The sequence below is a fragment of the Aquila chrysaetos genome (assembly GCF_900496995.4).
Source record: "Aquila chrysaetos chrysaetos chromosome W unlocalized genomic scaffold, bAquChr1.4 W_unloc_3, whole genome shotgun sequence".
NCBI classification, from domain to species: domain Eukaryota; kingdom Metazoa; phylum Chordata; class Aves; order Accipitriformes; family Accipitridae; genus Aquila; species Aquila chrysaetos.
The window spans coordinates 434,965-451,049 of record NW_024470323.1 but is presented as its reverse complement, the minus strand read 5'-3'; the positions used below and the strand labels follow the sequence as shown (position 1 = coordinate 451,049).

Below are 16,085 nucleotides of genomic sequence, written 5' to 3'. Positions count from 1 at the left end.
TTTCGTTACTAGAGTAATTTGAAGTGAGAAGCTACCGACCCAAAGGAGTTAACAATAACACACAGCCAGCAGATAATTAGTATTTCTTGAAAACTGATTCTTCTGCTTCTTCTATTCATCTTGGGAGTCCTCCAATTTACAAGAAGGGCATGAGGGAAGACCCAGGAAACTACACACCTGTTAGTCTAACCTCAGTACCTGGAAAAATTATGGAGAATATCATACTGGGTGCTACTGAAAGGCATTTAAAGGACAACGCAATCATCAGGCACAGTCAACATGGGTTCACAAAGGGAAAGTCCTGTTTAACTAATTTGGTATCCTTCTACGATAAGGTCACCCGCCTAGTGGATGAAGGGAAGGCAGTGGATGTAGTTTTTCTGGATTTTAGTAAGGCTTTTGATACTGTCCCTCACAGCGTCCATCTGGACAAGTTGTCCAACTGTGGGATGAGCAGGTACACGGTGCGCTGGGCGAAGAACTGGCTGGACGGCAGGGCTCAAAGGGTTGTAGAGAATGGGGCTACATCTGGCTGGTGACCAGTCACCAGCGGTGTTCCTCAGGGTTCAATTCTAGGGCCAGTTCTGTTCAATATTTTTATCAACGATCTGGAGGCAGGAGTTGAATGCACCATTAGCAAGTTTGCTGATGATACCAAACTGGGAGGTGCTGTTGACTCTCTCGAGGGACGAGAGGCCTTGCAGAGGGATCTTGATAGACTGGAGCATTGGGCAATCATCGGTGGCATGAAATTTAACAAGACTCTGCACCTGGGACGGAGTAACGCCAGGCACAAGTATAGATTGGGAGAGGAGTGGCTGGGGAGCAGCCCTGCAGAAAGGGATCTGGGGGTGCTGGTTGACAGCAGGCTCAATAGGAGTCAGCAGTGTGCCCTGGCAGCCAAGAGGGCAAACCGCATTCTGGGGTGCATTAAACACAGCATAACCAGCCGGTCAAAAGACGTGATTATCCCGCTGTATTTAGCAGTGGTGGTGCGGCCTCACCTTGAGTATTGTGTGCAGTTCTGGGCCCCACAATTTAAGAAGGATGTTAAGGTCCTTGAAGGTGTCCAGAGGGGCTGGAAGGCATGTCCTATGAGGAATGGCTAAGGACTCTGGGTTTGTCTAGCTTGGAGAAAAGGAGGCTGAGGGGCGACCTCATTGCTCTCTACAGCTTCCTGAGGAGGGGAAGTGGAGAGGAAGGTGCTGATCTCTTCTCCCTGGTATCCAGGGACAGGACGTGTGGGAATGGTTCAAAGCTGCATCAGGGGAGGATCAGACTTGACATTAGGAAGCATTTCTTTACCGACAGAGTGGTCAAACACTGGAACAGGCTTCCTAGAGAGGCAGTCAATGCCCCATGCCTGTCAGTGTTTGAGAGGCATTTGGACAATACCCTTAAAAACATGCTTTAATTTTTGGTCAGCCCTGAATTGGTCAGGCAGTTGGACCAGATGATCGTTGTAGGTCCCTTCCAACTGTTCTACTTCTATTCTATACACACACATACACATAAGGATGACTAAAATATATTTTATATCTTATCAAAAAAATATATATAACGTTACAGTAAATAAATTAATATTCATCTCTGTCAGACTGTGAGTTAGTGGTTATAAAGATAGCATAACCACTACAAGTATGCACCTTCTTTGCATTGTCTTTTAACACTGAAGGTAGGACCTGTGGATGAAAATATATAAGCTATCAACCACATCAGCTAAAGAACCACAGAATGTAAACAACAACAGACTCTGTAATCTCTGCATGTGATACAGCATCTAGAGAATGGCATGCAGGTCCAGTATATCAAACAGAATGACCTATTCTGGGACATGATTTTTGAAGAACTGTGAAGCAGAATGAGTGAACTATGATTCTGTTATCTGAGAAGCTGGCTGTGTATTCTTGCATAAAGTGGCCTTATAGAAGTTCTCATTTAATCATCCCTTGTCCTGGTTTCAGCTGGGATAGAGTTAATTGTCTTCCTAGTAGCTGGTATAGTGCTATGTTTTGAGTTCAGTATGTGAAGAATGTTGATAACACTGATGTTTTCAGTTGTTGCTAAGTAATGTTTAGTCTGAAGTCAAGGATTTTTCAGCTTCTCATGCCCAGTCAACAAGAAGGCTGGAGGGGCACAAGAAGTTGGCACAGGACACAGTCAGGACAGCTGACCCAAAGTGGCCAACGGGGTATTCCATACCATGTGACGTCACATCTAGTATATAAACTGGGGGGAGTGGGGGTGGGGGGAATCGCCACTCGGGGACTAACTGGGCATCGATCAGTGGGTGGTGAGCAATTGTACTGCGCATCATTTGTACATTCCAATCCTTTTATTATTACTGTTGTCATTTTATTAGTGTTATCATTATCATCATTAGTTTCTTCTTTTCTGTTCTATTAAACCGTTCTCTATCTCAACCCATGAGTTTTACTTCTTTTCCTGATTTTCTCCCCCATCCCACTGGGTGGGGGGGAGTGAGTGAGCGGCTGCGTGGTGCTTAGTTGCTGGCTGGGGTTAAACCACGACATCCCTGAAATGGATGAATAACAAAATCTCATACATGCAATGTGATGACTGTGAAGTGCACAAGAAATATTAACATTGGTGGGGGGGAGTTGACCTTGGCTGACTGCCAGGTGCCCACCATGCTGCGCTCTCACTCACCCTCCTCAGCAGGACTGAGGGAGAAAGTAAGATGAAAAACTTGTGGGTCGAGATAAAAGCAGTTTAATAAGAAAAGCAAAGGCCACACATGGAAGCAAAGAAAAGCAAAAAGATTTACTCTCTACTTCCCATGAGCAGGTGATGTCCAGCCACTTCCTGGGAAGTAGGGCATCAGTACCCGCAGTGGTTGCTTTGGAAGACAAACACCTTCATAACGAATGCCCCCCATTCCTCCTCCTTTCTCTTAGTTTTTATTGCTGAGCATGATGTCATATGGTAGGGAATATCCTTTTGGTCAGTTTGGGTCAGCTGTTCCAGCTATGTTCCCTGCCAACCTCTTGCCCACCCATAGCCTACTGGCCTTTGTGGGAGGGGGTGGTGGTTGGAGAGACAGCCTTGATGCTGTGCAAGCACTACTCAGCAGTATCCAAAACATGGATGTGTTATCAACACCTTTCTAGCTACAAATACAAAGCACAGCACTATGAGGGCTGCTATGGGGAAAGTTAACTCCATCCCAGCCAGACCCAATACAATTGGTTTCTGAAAAGCCTTGCCTTGAGCTTAGTCTATGGGCCATGTTCATACTTTAGTGTACCTTTTTTTCTCCTAAGAAAGCTCATTCTATGAATGGCCTTTTTCTTTCTAAATTTGCCTTTTGAAAGCTCCAAAGCGGAATCTTTCAAGCCAAAGTTAAATTGCTAGATGCAGGGAGGAAAACTATTTCTCATGATTTATCTGCAAGGGCTTGGTGAAACTGAAATACTGTAAATCTTATTACAATCTACCTTTCTCTCTGCTTTCTGAAGAAAACTCTTTCTCTGTAGTTGTTCCTTTAAATTATAAAAGTGTTCATTCTCAGGAGGCATTATCTGGGTTTAGAGCCCCTCTGTCATTCCTGAATTCTAGCATCACACTACAAAAGGGACAAAGTTTTGAAGTTGCTGAGTATGCTTGTTTGCTTTTGTAGCAAAATGGTGAAAGACTGCAAGTGCCTATTATAGGCTCCCCCCATCTTGTCACTATGCTCTAAATGCTTTTAAAGTAAACAGGAACTATCACTTGTCAGTTGTTAATTTCCCTGTATTTACTAGTAGAAAAAAGACAGATCTCTCGGTGTGACATTTGTAAGAATAGTAGGCCTTGATTATTTTTTGCTATAATAACCAATTACAAATAATTTTACTTAGTACTTTGTAAAAATGAGTTGCAAAAGTAGTTCCTTGTGTATTTATTAGGAATAATGGTTGTTTTAGGCAAAAGACTTTTTTTTTCTTCACAATATTCCTGTGCCTTATTATTTTCTGTGTTGAAAACTGCAGATAAACTATTATTTTCTTAGATACCAAAAAATGTTTATTTCACCATAACTTCATAGTACATACAAAAACTATATACATACAGGTGTAAGAAAGAATGTAGTAAGATCAAGAGAATAATGCAATGAACAAAACCAAGAAACCATAAGATTGAAAACATTGTGTTATGGTTAAGTCATAAAGGAGAAAAAAATGTTGTAAGTCAAATCATTAAGAGAACTCCTATCCATCAGAGTGCTTTATCAAAATAGTTTAAAGTTTGCTGAGAACAATCTCTGAACAGAATAAATTATCTGCAGCAACACTGTCTAATGGAAACACTTCACATATTTCAAATGACAGATATTATGATAGAAAGGCCTGGACCACTATAGCAAATTAAAACACCATATTAAATACTTGCTAAGAAATTGTTGTGGGGTTTGGGTTTTTTTAATGCAATTTTAGATTCGTACCTGACAGCCAAACATTCTATCTTTGGAAACTCTATAGTGGATTGCAAACCTTAAGAAAATCTCACAAAATGTATACTAGAAGTCTCATGAATTTGGAAGGTAGCATCACTTGCAGGCAAATTACCTCAACTTTTCCTAATAGCATTTACAGGAGTTAGCAACTTTGCCAAACCTTTAAAATGTCTTAAAAGTTTTTCTGCTGATTTATCTCCCAAAGCTATTTTCTATGGTATAGTATTATATTTTGTCATATACTAAAATATATATTGCACTTAGATTCTGCAATTAGTGGCCAACTTAATCAGTAGACAAGCTATGATATTTATTATTAAATATTTATAAATATAAGAAGCACATTCAAGTTGGGTATCACTATATCAGGCACAGTATAAAAATATCATAAATGCTTCATGTCTATATTTTTCAGTTATATGGACATTGCAGTTTGACTGCTACTGCCTTTCTTCTTGCCACCAGGCAATTTCAGAACTAGATCTAGTTGCTACCCACAGGAGATGGCCATCCTTTGGCAAAATGATTAAAAAACCACTATGTAGTATTAATAGCTGTGTAGTTACTCCCTCCTTAACCACCAGTACCCTGTTAACTCTGTCCTAAAATGTGTAAATGTACAACCAATCCTTCCAGAAGCTTTATTGATAGGACATACCACAAGAAAATTTTGATATATTAAAGAATTTCCATGTATTCAGAGGCCAAATAAGAGAAAGGACTGGAGTGAAGAACTGAGACAAAAACTACTCTTTGAGTCCTTGAGGTGAGTCAGTACACTCCCCCCAGCAGGAAATGAAACTTCTCCAGGCAGGGAGAAGAGAAAAAAAAACCCAAACCCTAGAGGCCACAGGTTGAAATTTGAACAGACCAATCGAGATGTGCCAGGTACACTGAGGTGACCTTCTTGGCCAATAGGGATTAAATGACCACAGATCAGATTCGAGAAGGGTATAAACGGGACCCCGCCGGAGGACATGTTGGAATCAGTCCTCCTCGGAGCAGCGGGTCTGCAGTCGGGGACTCCCCCTTGGGTCGGGGCACCACCTGAGGTAACCCCTCAAGGCAGAGAGCCCTCAGCTTTTAGGTGAGTGATATGCGCGTTTTGAGTCATCACTTTTGAATCTTAAGGATTCTTAAGTTGGCTGTGTAGTACTAATTCCCCTTACATCATTGAGCCTGTGGTTCACTAATGTTATCGGAGGTCTAACTAACTAACTAACTTTTTACTGAAGAATAAATCTGACTTTTAACACCTGTTGGATTTGATTGTGCGTGCCTCCGTAACAATACTGTGCTATTTTTTCCAGAAAAAGAGAGAAAAATTCTGTAATGAGAGAAAGCAATGGTAACACAGCAATCAATTATTTAAGGCTATTCAGACTAAGTTCATACCACTTGTACTACAATATCACACATATTTAACTAATTCTGAACATTAGTAAAATTCTCTTAAAATAGAGTACCATATCTTATAGTACTTCTCTTCCAGTAAATTACCTTTTCCCTGAGGCTGTGCACCTCCTCAATTTGCTGACCAACTCATTATTCTCCTTTTAGCACTACCCTACAACTTTTTAAGCGCCTGTACACAGGTCCCCACCAAATTGCTCTTCAAAACGTATCCCCATCCCTTTTCTGAAACTCATCATCCGACTAGGTTTATGTGGTATAATATTTACTCTTCTCTACCAAAGCTTATTTCCAGAACTATGTCCACACTACTGGACTGCAATCTGAGGAGATGTCAAGGGAGCAGATATGAATGAGGTGTTTGTTGCACACTTGAATGCAACTATAGGGAGGTTGTAAGGCAGTATGTGGTAAAGGCACAGAGAAAGGACTTTCAGCTATTGAATTGCTTAGTTTCCCTACTAAGGAAGCTGACAGCTGTTTGATAATGTGATAGTGAACTGCTTTCACAGTGGTGTACACGCACAGATGCCTCATTTTACGATTTTACCTCCTAAAGTTATCAGTGTCATTTTAGTCAACTGTGACCTCCTTATACATTGATTGAAACAGTTTGTTAGGTGGTAAAAAGGCAATTTTATCACCTGATAGTGACAATATAGTTACCACCATAGGTGACAGTTGATTTCCTTATCCCTAACTATGATCCCATCAGAATTAATTACAGATTTCAAGTCCAACTTCTCTCTAAACTTAGAGTAAATAAATAAATAAATAAAAATCAGATCACTAATAATAAATTGGGCGGTTTTGTTCAGAAGCATTTTGAAAGCTTTCATAACACATTTTTTGAAAATATCCTCAAATTGTTTTGAAAACTATACTAATTATATCTGTCCAATAACAAACCAGACATTCTATGCAGAGAAAACCTGTACATTAGACTGGTAATTTTTGTGCTTCCCTCTCATCTTACTGAAAAGATGCATCAACTTTATTATTGAATGGTGGAACAAAAAAATGTAAATTAAATTTATTCTCATTCTGAAATAAAGATGGGCACCTCTCTCTGAAACGGGGAGCCAAAGGAACCTTAGTAGATGTAGTAGATATATGGATGTAGATAAGAACTGTTTAATGATTATCTAGCTTATAATGAAGTTAAAGAAATTTCAATAGAGGTAGACATGGCCCAAGAGGATGAGAAGTGGTGCTTAACGTTTGTATTGTTGGCCCAAGAGGATGAGAAGTGATGCTTAATGTTTGCATTGTTGAGGCTGGCTGGGGCAGGAGATAGTCCCTGATAAGAAGCAGCAGTCCACCCCAAAAACCAGCCAAGACCGGCCTTGTGACTTCTTGGAACTAATTTTAATATGAAGCGGGGATAGGTCATGCCTATGTATAGGCATATTGCGAAACTCCATGTATATGTAACACTTGACTGTATAAATTTGAAGCGAACTGCCGAGTCAGGCGCGCACGACTTTGGTGGGACTACCCCCCGTGCTGCCCAGCGCTGAATAAACATACCTACTTTACAATCTCACTGATTGTGGAGTCTGTTTCCGCACGTCATCTCTAAATGTCACATGACAAGAATACCACTGTGTCCTGGTTTCAGCTGGGATAGAGTTGTCTTCCTAGTAGCTGGTACAGTGCTATGTTTTGAGTTCAGTATGAGAAGAATGTTGATAACACTGATGTTTTCAGTTGTTGCTAAGTAATGTTTAGTCTCAAGTCAAGGATTTTTCAGCTTCTCATGCCCAGCTAGCGAGAAAGCTGGAGGGGCACATGAAGTTGGCACAGGACACAGCCAGGGCAGCTGACCCAAAGTGGCCAACAGGGTATTCCATACCATGTGACGCCACATCTAGTGTATAAACTGGGGGGAGTGGGGGCGGGGGGATTGCCTCTCGGGGACTAACTGGGCGTCGGTTGGAGGGTGGTGAGCAATTGCATTGTGCATCACTTGTATATTCCAATCCTTTTATTATTACTATTGTCATTTTATTAGTGTTATCATTATCATTATTAGTTTCTTCTTTTCTGTTCTATTAAACTGTTCTTATCTTAACCCACGAGTTTTACTTTTTTTCCCGATTCTCTCCCCCATCCCACTGGGTGGGGGGGGAGTGAGTGAGCAGCTGCGTGGTGTTTAGTTGCTGGCTGGAGTTAAACCATGACACACTGATTTTAGAGAAAGTTACAAACATTATGCAAAGAAATGTCTTTTATAGTTATCTGAAAATAAAAAATTATAATGTAATAATATTGCTCACAAGAAGTCCATGGCAGAACATGGACAAGACCCTGACCTTCCTGGACTATAGTCCTAGGCTTTAAAGACAGAAGAGTATCCTCTCTTTTCTTATCACTGTCCCATTCATCTTCTATTCAACGCCCTGAATTCAGCCAAATCCTATATACTGTGTAGTAAAGACTAAGTGTATTTAACAAGTGTATCATATTTACACTAAAGGAGGCTATGTTGTTTTACACTGTAGGGTACGGCGTTCGGAAGATCTCGCGATGTCACGGAAAGGTAGAAGGCTAGTCGTCGCCTCCCTATGACGTATCAGTGATCCCACCTACTGTTGTTAGTATAAAAGGAATTAACTGTGTAATAAAAGACGGAGTTGACGCTCACACCATGTGTGTTATCTGTCTCTTCCCTGGTCCGGGCCGACCAGTGATCTAATCGCGGCACCTTGATATGTAGCCACGCTACATACACTGCTAACTTTTCAGTACTAAGCAATTTTATTATTTTTAACATATTTTTCTTTATTTAAAAATAAGTATGTCTTACACCACCTGGGAAAACAGAAATACCATCATAGGTAACCTTATCAATCCACACTGGTCACTGGCCAGGTTAGTAACAAATACCTTTAAAATCCAAAGCACTAATCAGCATGATTGCCTTAAAAGAATGTCTGCTAATAGGAAGAGGCTATTATCTGAGATATAGAGAAAACAGCTCAGTAAAAAGGACGTTAAAATTTTTTGTAAACCATTGACAAATAACTGCTGGAGAATAAGAATCCTAGTTTCTTTTTCTGGTTGAAGAATAAATTTGTCTCCAGACTACATACTTGACATTTAAATATATTAATTAAAAAAAGGTTTATAGTTAATAGAGGAGCTTGTTACTTCAGAAGCAAGCTTTAATAGATGCGATCTACTGTATCCGCTCAATTAAGGTTACTTGAGAAAGGGAGGAAAGATATGTAATTTTGCTAAAAATGACTTATGAAGTGCACAGAGTTTAATTTCATAACAAAACTAGAGATTAAATCTTATAATTGACTATTTCTGACATCTACGAGATTGCACCTTCCCTATGGTTGCTATATACCTCTGCAACAATTTCTATCCATACAACAAAAAAGTTTTATTAGGAAACTGGAAGCCTGACACGCTGCCTCCTGATACCCTGCCCCCTGACTGACATCAGCAGCATAGGAAGGATGCCACTTGCATTTTTCATGTAAGGTATGAGTTTCTCAAATCACACTGCCATTGGTGGATCCAAGAGCCGGCATGACTCTTACCCGCATTCAAAAGGCATTTGCACGATTAGCTGTTGCTGCCAGATGACCTGGACACCAAGTGTCCCTGGCAGTCCACCAGAGCCAGGGCATCGCTTATGATCCTGTGTTTGCTGTCAGTGATTGGGTGAGTCACCAAATTGTTATCAATTAATATGTATAATATGATTGAAATAACCAGGGAGCTGCTAAAGTCCTGTGTGTACAGCGCCCCCCTCCCCCCATCAATTAATATTTAAAGTAGGGAAATAATAACTACACATGATTTAGGGTTTAGGAATAAACTATTATACAATGGGACTTTGTAGATAGGTAGAATGCTTATGTCAGAAAAAGATAATGGATTGTAATCTGATCAACAAACCTTGAAGAACCGCTTGAAACTGCCAAGACAGAGTAAGAAGTAGGTAAAAGGTAATTCCTACAGGGGGAGATCGTGACCACCGACTCATTGACCACCTACTCAAATGATACCACCTACTCAAAAGAAGACAATAAAGGAAGAAGATAGAGTCTGCGCACTAATTTACATGAGAGGCGAAGAAGAAAGAACCAATCATTTAGGGAAATAATAATGAATATTATTTTCCCTGAGGGTGATGGTCGACAGCTGGCTGAATATGAGCCAGGAGTGTGCCCAGGTGGCCAAGAAGGCCAATGGCATCCTGGCCTGTATCAGAAATAGTGTGGCCAGCAGGAGCAGGGAAGTGATTGTTCCCCTGTACTCAGCACTGGTGAGACCGCACCTCGAGTACTGTGTTCAGTTTTGGGCCCCTCACTACAGGAAAGACACTGAGGTGCTGGAGCGTGTCCAGAGAAGAGCAATGAAGCTGGTGAAGGGCCTAGAGAACAAGTCTTATGAGGAGCGGCTGAGGGAACTGGGGTTGTTTAGCCTGGAGAAAAGGAGGCTTAAGGGAGACCTTATCGCTCTCTACAACTACCTGAAAGGAGGTTGTAGTGAGGTGGGTGCTGGTCTCTTCTGTCAAGTAACTAGTCATAGGACGAGAGGAAATGGCCTCCAGTTGTGCCAGGGGAGGTTTAGATTGGACATTAGGAAAAATTTCTTTACTGAAAGGGTTGTCAGGCATTGGAACAGGCTGCTCAGGGAAGTGGTGTTGTCACCATCCCTGGAGGTGTTCAAAAAACATGTAGACGTGGCACGTCAGAACATGGTTTAGTGGGCATGGTGGTGTTGGGTTGACGGTTGGACTTGATGATCTTAAGGGTCTTTTTCAACCTAAATGATTCTATGATTCTATAATATGTATTACTTAAGTGTATAAATGTGGGAATTTTTGAGACAAGGGTGTGCTGTCTTAAGACAGGCACCCATTCATGTGCATCAATGAAATTAATTTGAAAATACCTCAACTCTGTGTGTTATTGGCTTGCACGCCGGGTAAACGAACCCCGTTTGAGAGACAACAGTATGGGTGCGTTGTTGCTCGTCTTTCTTACTGCCTCAATAAAGCTTTCTTTTATAACGTCTTGTCAGACCCCATTACTGTTCGGACCACAAAGCCCAATGCTAATGTCATTTAATTCAGTTGCTTAAAGCAACTGTGCAAGTCTGCTAGTCTGATTTTAGGAGACTTATACAAACCAAACTAGGAAACATTTTACTATGAAAGCAAAAGTCACTTCCTCCAAAAAAACAAATCCATGTTTTACCACAAGTAAGTGTGCTGACAGAATTAAATGAAAAGGTTAGGAAAATAAACCGATAATTTAATTCTCCAAAATGTTTAGTGATTTTTAAAAGCAGCAATCAAGGGCATAAATCAAACAAAATTTCAGCTGGACTGGCTAACATGTCAAAAGACTAGACAACTTTAATTATACACACTACAGTCAGCTTCACTTATAATACCAGATTTTCCCAAAAAACCTGGAATTGTGAAATAATTTATCTTCTACAGTGGGAAAATCTCTATCCCTTAATAATTCAAAAGGTGCCCTGAACTTTCACAGTAGTTATTTTGGGCAAAGACAAACAATAAAATATTCAGGTCCAACATACAATTTATAGTTAATTTACAAGTATGAGAAAGAGTTGAGCTTGTAAATTAATTTCCACTGTGAGTGCAGTTTTTGTTAATGACTATTATTATTATGGACTTTGCCATTTACAGGAAACATTATCTTGTACTTCTTAATATAGAACCCAATACTTAAACACTAAAAACATGCAAGGCTTCTCTAACGAAGTCTGACAGAAACTGTATTCGCCCTTTTTTTCTTATCTCAAAAGATAAGCAAACCATGAAGCTGCTTATCAGAGATTCATATTTAGAAAGACATGCAAAACTGTTATAATTATTTGCTAAAGCCAATGCTTGGCCTTTATAATACATTGCACTTTGACCTTTTTATTGAAATTGCTAGTTAAACTTTTAAATTATATATAATTATTGATTAAAATTCAACAGTAGTATAAAGAATATTCCAAGTTTTCCACCATCAGTTCATTGCTAACAGAGCAAGTAACATGCTACCAAATTTTATTCCCAAGGCAGCTACAGCCTATGAATATTGACTAATTTATGAACCATGACATCACTTGCTGATACAAATAATGCTGCCCACCAATATACTCATTTAAGTATATTTGCTTTTTTAAAAAGATACATATCCTAATCAAAAGAAGGCAAGAAATTGTTCACTAACCTCTGCTTCAGCTGCTTGTGATTGCAGGAGCTGTTGTATACAAAGAACATCCTTCTCTATTTGTTGAATCCTCATCACCCTTACCTGAAATGAATGTATTTTCATGTTTGATTTTTTTAAAAAAATTCCTTATAATTACTGTACAGAATGACAATGAGAAGAGTTCATTGCAAATATAGCTGACTGCAAAACAGAACTACTTCATTCATATAGTAATTCCAAAAATGTTCTTGACAATAAAAAAACAGGCATGATTGCAAACATTCAAATAAAATGGGTAGTTGGGTTTTTAATAAAACTGACACTAATTTGGATATAATATTAGATTGTTACACAGTACAAGCCCAGGTATAGAAAAACATTTCAGTAAACTTGCACAATTTTCCTATTTCTGAAATTGACATTCTATGCAGGTTTTTAGCAAATTATTTAATCTCAAATGTTAGACTTCTACTTGCCTTACAGAGATTTGAGAGAGATTTATATTTGCAGATTGTTTCGAAGGTATAAAATCCTGAATGTCTTTGATTATTTTCAGTTACTATGATGATTTGGGAAATTTGCCTATGCACAGCCTCTGAATATTTTTTGTTCCTACAAATTCCAAACAATTTACAGGTTTAGTAAAAAGAAAACTATATACTGCTTCTTTGGTTTGTCTGAGATTTTATAGATATTTCTGATGCAAGTCTTTTATAGCTATATTGACACTTCCCACTGCAATCATTCTGTGGTTAGTAAATGGAATGTTGAAAAACCGAACTTTACAGGATACATATACTCCATGTAAGTTATACTGTAGAGCACAGGATGCATTATGAATCTGTGAAACAATAAGTGAATGCAATAAGTGATATATCCCTCTATCAGCTTGATAATAAATTGACATTATTTGACTTTAAAAGTGGGCAGAAAATAATTAGCCCAATAATATCAGGACAGAAACAAAACACTGAACTGATTAAATAGGACTTTGTTTTGTATAATGGATAGCGTAAAAATCGAATGCACAGTTTAAAAAAAAACCCTGATCATTTTACCTGAATAACATTTACAGTGCTATACTAAAAGAGGAAAGGCTTTGTGAATCTAGCGGACACTGCAAGGATCAGCATTATAATCAGCCTTATTTAACATTTTATAATCTGAAGATGGAAGTAAGATAAACTTTAAAAAAAGCTGCAAATGCCAAAGAACACACTTGTAAATTGTAATAGAAACACAATATAATCTAGAAATTTTAGAAACACAGAAAAAAATATAATCACAAAGAACAGAATGAATTTTTAAAACATGCAGGATAATAAGCTGTGGGAAAAGCATCCTAAACATCAACACTTAGTGGAGTTACAAATAGTAAACTATGAATTAGATATTTGTTTGTAAAGCAAAGTATCAGAAAAAAAGGCCAATAAAATTTGAAAGCTACACACACAGAAGCCTCAGCATGACATGAGGCAGACAGCTAATTCATTCCCCTTCTCTCTTGGATCAGGAAATTCTTAAGTATTAGAAAGATAATAAAATTATATTACTGGGAATAACTATATATTGGTGACATGATGCACGACTCACATAACATATCTCTCCTTTTTGTCTTTAAGAATGACTTAAATTTTCCCCAAACTGAGTTTCTTTCTGTTTAACCAGTAATTTATTTCATAAAGGACATTCAGAGAAACTGAGTATATGTATATATACAACTAAAAGCGGGGATTCTTTTTTTTTTTTCCAGAAGAAAAACAAGTAAAGATTACATGATTTGTCAAGTATCAATGATGAAGTTCTCAAAAGGAGAGCAATTCAGTCTATATCTCCCAAATTTTAGTCCAGAGATTTAAACATCAGAACGTTCTTCTCTCTGCTTATTCATTATTTGTATTACAGGGGACTTGAGGAGATCCATCAACCATTTTGCACCAAACACTGTACAAGCAGAAAAAAGAATGCATTTCCTGCCCCAAAGGGTTTACAGTCCGAAGACAAACATACAACAGTAGAGGTATACAGTCAAACAAGTACCAGGAATCAACAGTGGTAAGTTTGATGAACAGCAATCAAAACTCTAAGAACCTAATTTAATTTGTTCAATAATGAACCTGAAATGAGCCTAAAGTCAGTAAATCACTGAATGAAGACAAATTATACTTTTTGCTATGTAAACACAAAATAACAAAGCATAGCAGTAGGAATAATGCTGAGCTTTACTTAGATGAAGATGATAAGGGAAAGGCAAAAAACATCAAGAAAATGTCCATATTACTGGGTATCTTACAAGAGACCTCAAATTTGTGTGGCCAGGAAGTCAAGGGAGGTGATTCCGCCCCTCTACTCTGTTCTGGTGAGACCCCACCTGGAGTACTGCATCCAGCTCTGGAGTCCTCAGTACAAGACAGACATGGACCTGATGAAGTGGGTCCAGAGGAGGGCCACAAAAATGATCGAAGGGGTGGAACACATCTCCTGTGAGGAAAGGCTGAGAGAGTTGGGGTTGTTCAGCCTGGAGAAGAGAAGGCTCCAGGGAGACCTTATTGCAGCTTTCCACTACTTAAAGGGGCTTATGAGAAAGATGGGGACAGACTTTTTAGTAGGGCCTGTAGCAATAGGACAAGGGGTAATGGTTTTAAACTGAAAGAGGGTAGATTCAGACTAGATATAAGGAAGAAATTTTTTATGATGAGGATGGTGAAACACTGGAACAGGTTGCCCAGAGAGGTGATAGATGCCCCATCCCTGGAAACATTCAAGGTCAGGTTGGATGGGGCTCTGAGCAACCTGATCTAGCTGAAGATGTCTCTGCTCATTGCAGGGGAGTTGGACCAGATAACCTTTAAAGGTCCCTTCCAACCCAAACCATTCTACGATCCTATGATTCTATGATTAAAAACTCAAACAGTTTAATAGTATAGAAGACAAATGGTTCTAAACTACATAATAAGAAAAAGATTAAATAAACAATAATTCTACAATAATTTTAATTACAATAATTTTATACAAATATTTTATTTAATAATTTATTATTAAATAAAATAAGAAAACATTATCTCAGTGCTCTGCTTTATGTGAATACTATGTCTATTTTTACATTAGTTAACAGTCATTTGATTACTTGTGCTTTTGCATGAATAGGAATGAACTTTCAAGTATCTGAATGCATTTAGGAATGGTTTTAACTTTAAAATCCATACAAGAAACATCACTTTTTATTCCTATTTGTTCATAGTATATTCCTATTCATTTTATTACATTTAATCATCACCATAAGATCTATGGATACAGTATCTTAACATTTAAAATTAGAAATTATTTGGATTTCACTGCCCTAGTAAGAATTTTAACAAAAAAAATCCTCTCTTCACAGTGATAGAAAAATAAACACTTACTAAAAAATAAAAATAAGGAATAGAATTTTGCTTTAAAATACTTTGTTTTAAAAACATGGATAATCTTTTCTTCAAATAAAAATATAACATAAAAAGTAGAGAAAATTATTAATGGGTTGGTCTGCATTACATTTACAATCAAGACAAATGTACAAATCTAACACTGCTGAAATCTTGATCTCTGCAAGACTCCAGGTGTACTGGATATGGCTGGGATGGAGTTAATTTTGTTCATAGCAGCCCCTATGTTGCTGTGGTTTAGACCTGTGACCAAAACAGTGTAGATAACACACCACTGTTTTAGCTATTGCTGAACAGTACTTACACAGTGTCAAGGCCGCCTCTGTTTCTCACTCTGCCCCCACAAAGCAAGTAGGCTGGGGGTGGGCAAGAATTTGGGAGGGGACACAGCCAGGATAGCTGATCCCAATGACCAAAGGGATATTCCATGCCATACAATGTCATGCTCAGCAATAAAATCGGGGGAGGGGGAGTCTTTCCAAAGTCGCCGTTGCTCAGAGACTGGTAATTGACTTTGCATCACTTGCTTCCCCCTCCATTTTTCCCCCTCTTCACTTACTCAACTGCCTTTATTTCAACCCATGAGTTTTTCTC

At 38.7% G+C, this 16,085-nt stretch overlaps 1 protein-coding gene across 1 annotated transcript in view; it reads right to left on the bottom strand.

Moving 5' to 3' along the window:
- Window positions 1-16,085, bottom strand: part of LOC121232399 (adenomatous polyposis coli protein-like) — a 127,817-nt gene that overhangs the window by 35,942 nt on the left and 75,790 nt on the right. Inside the window, 1 exon segment of the mRNA XM_041121553.1 lies at window positions 12,088-12,171. Coding sequence (XP_040977487.1) covers window positions 12,088-12,171 — 84 coding nt within the window.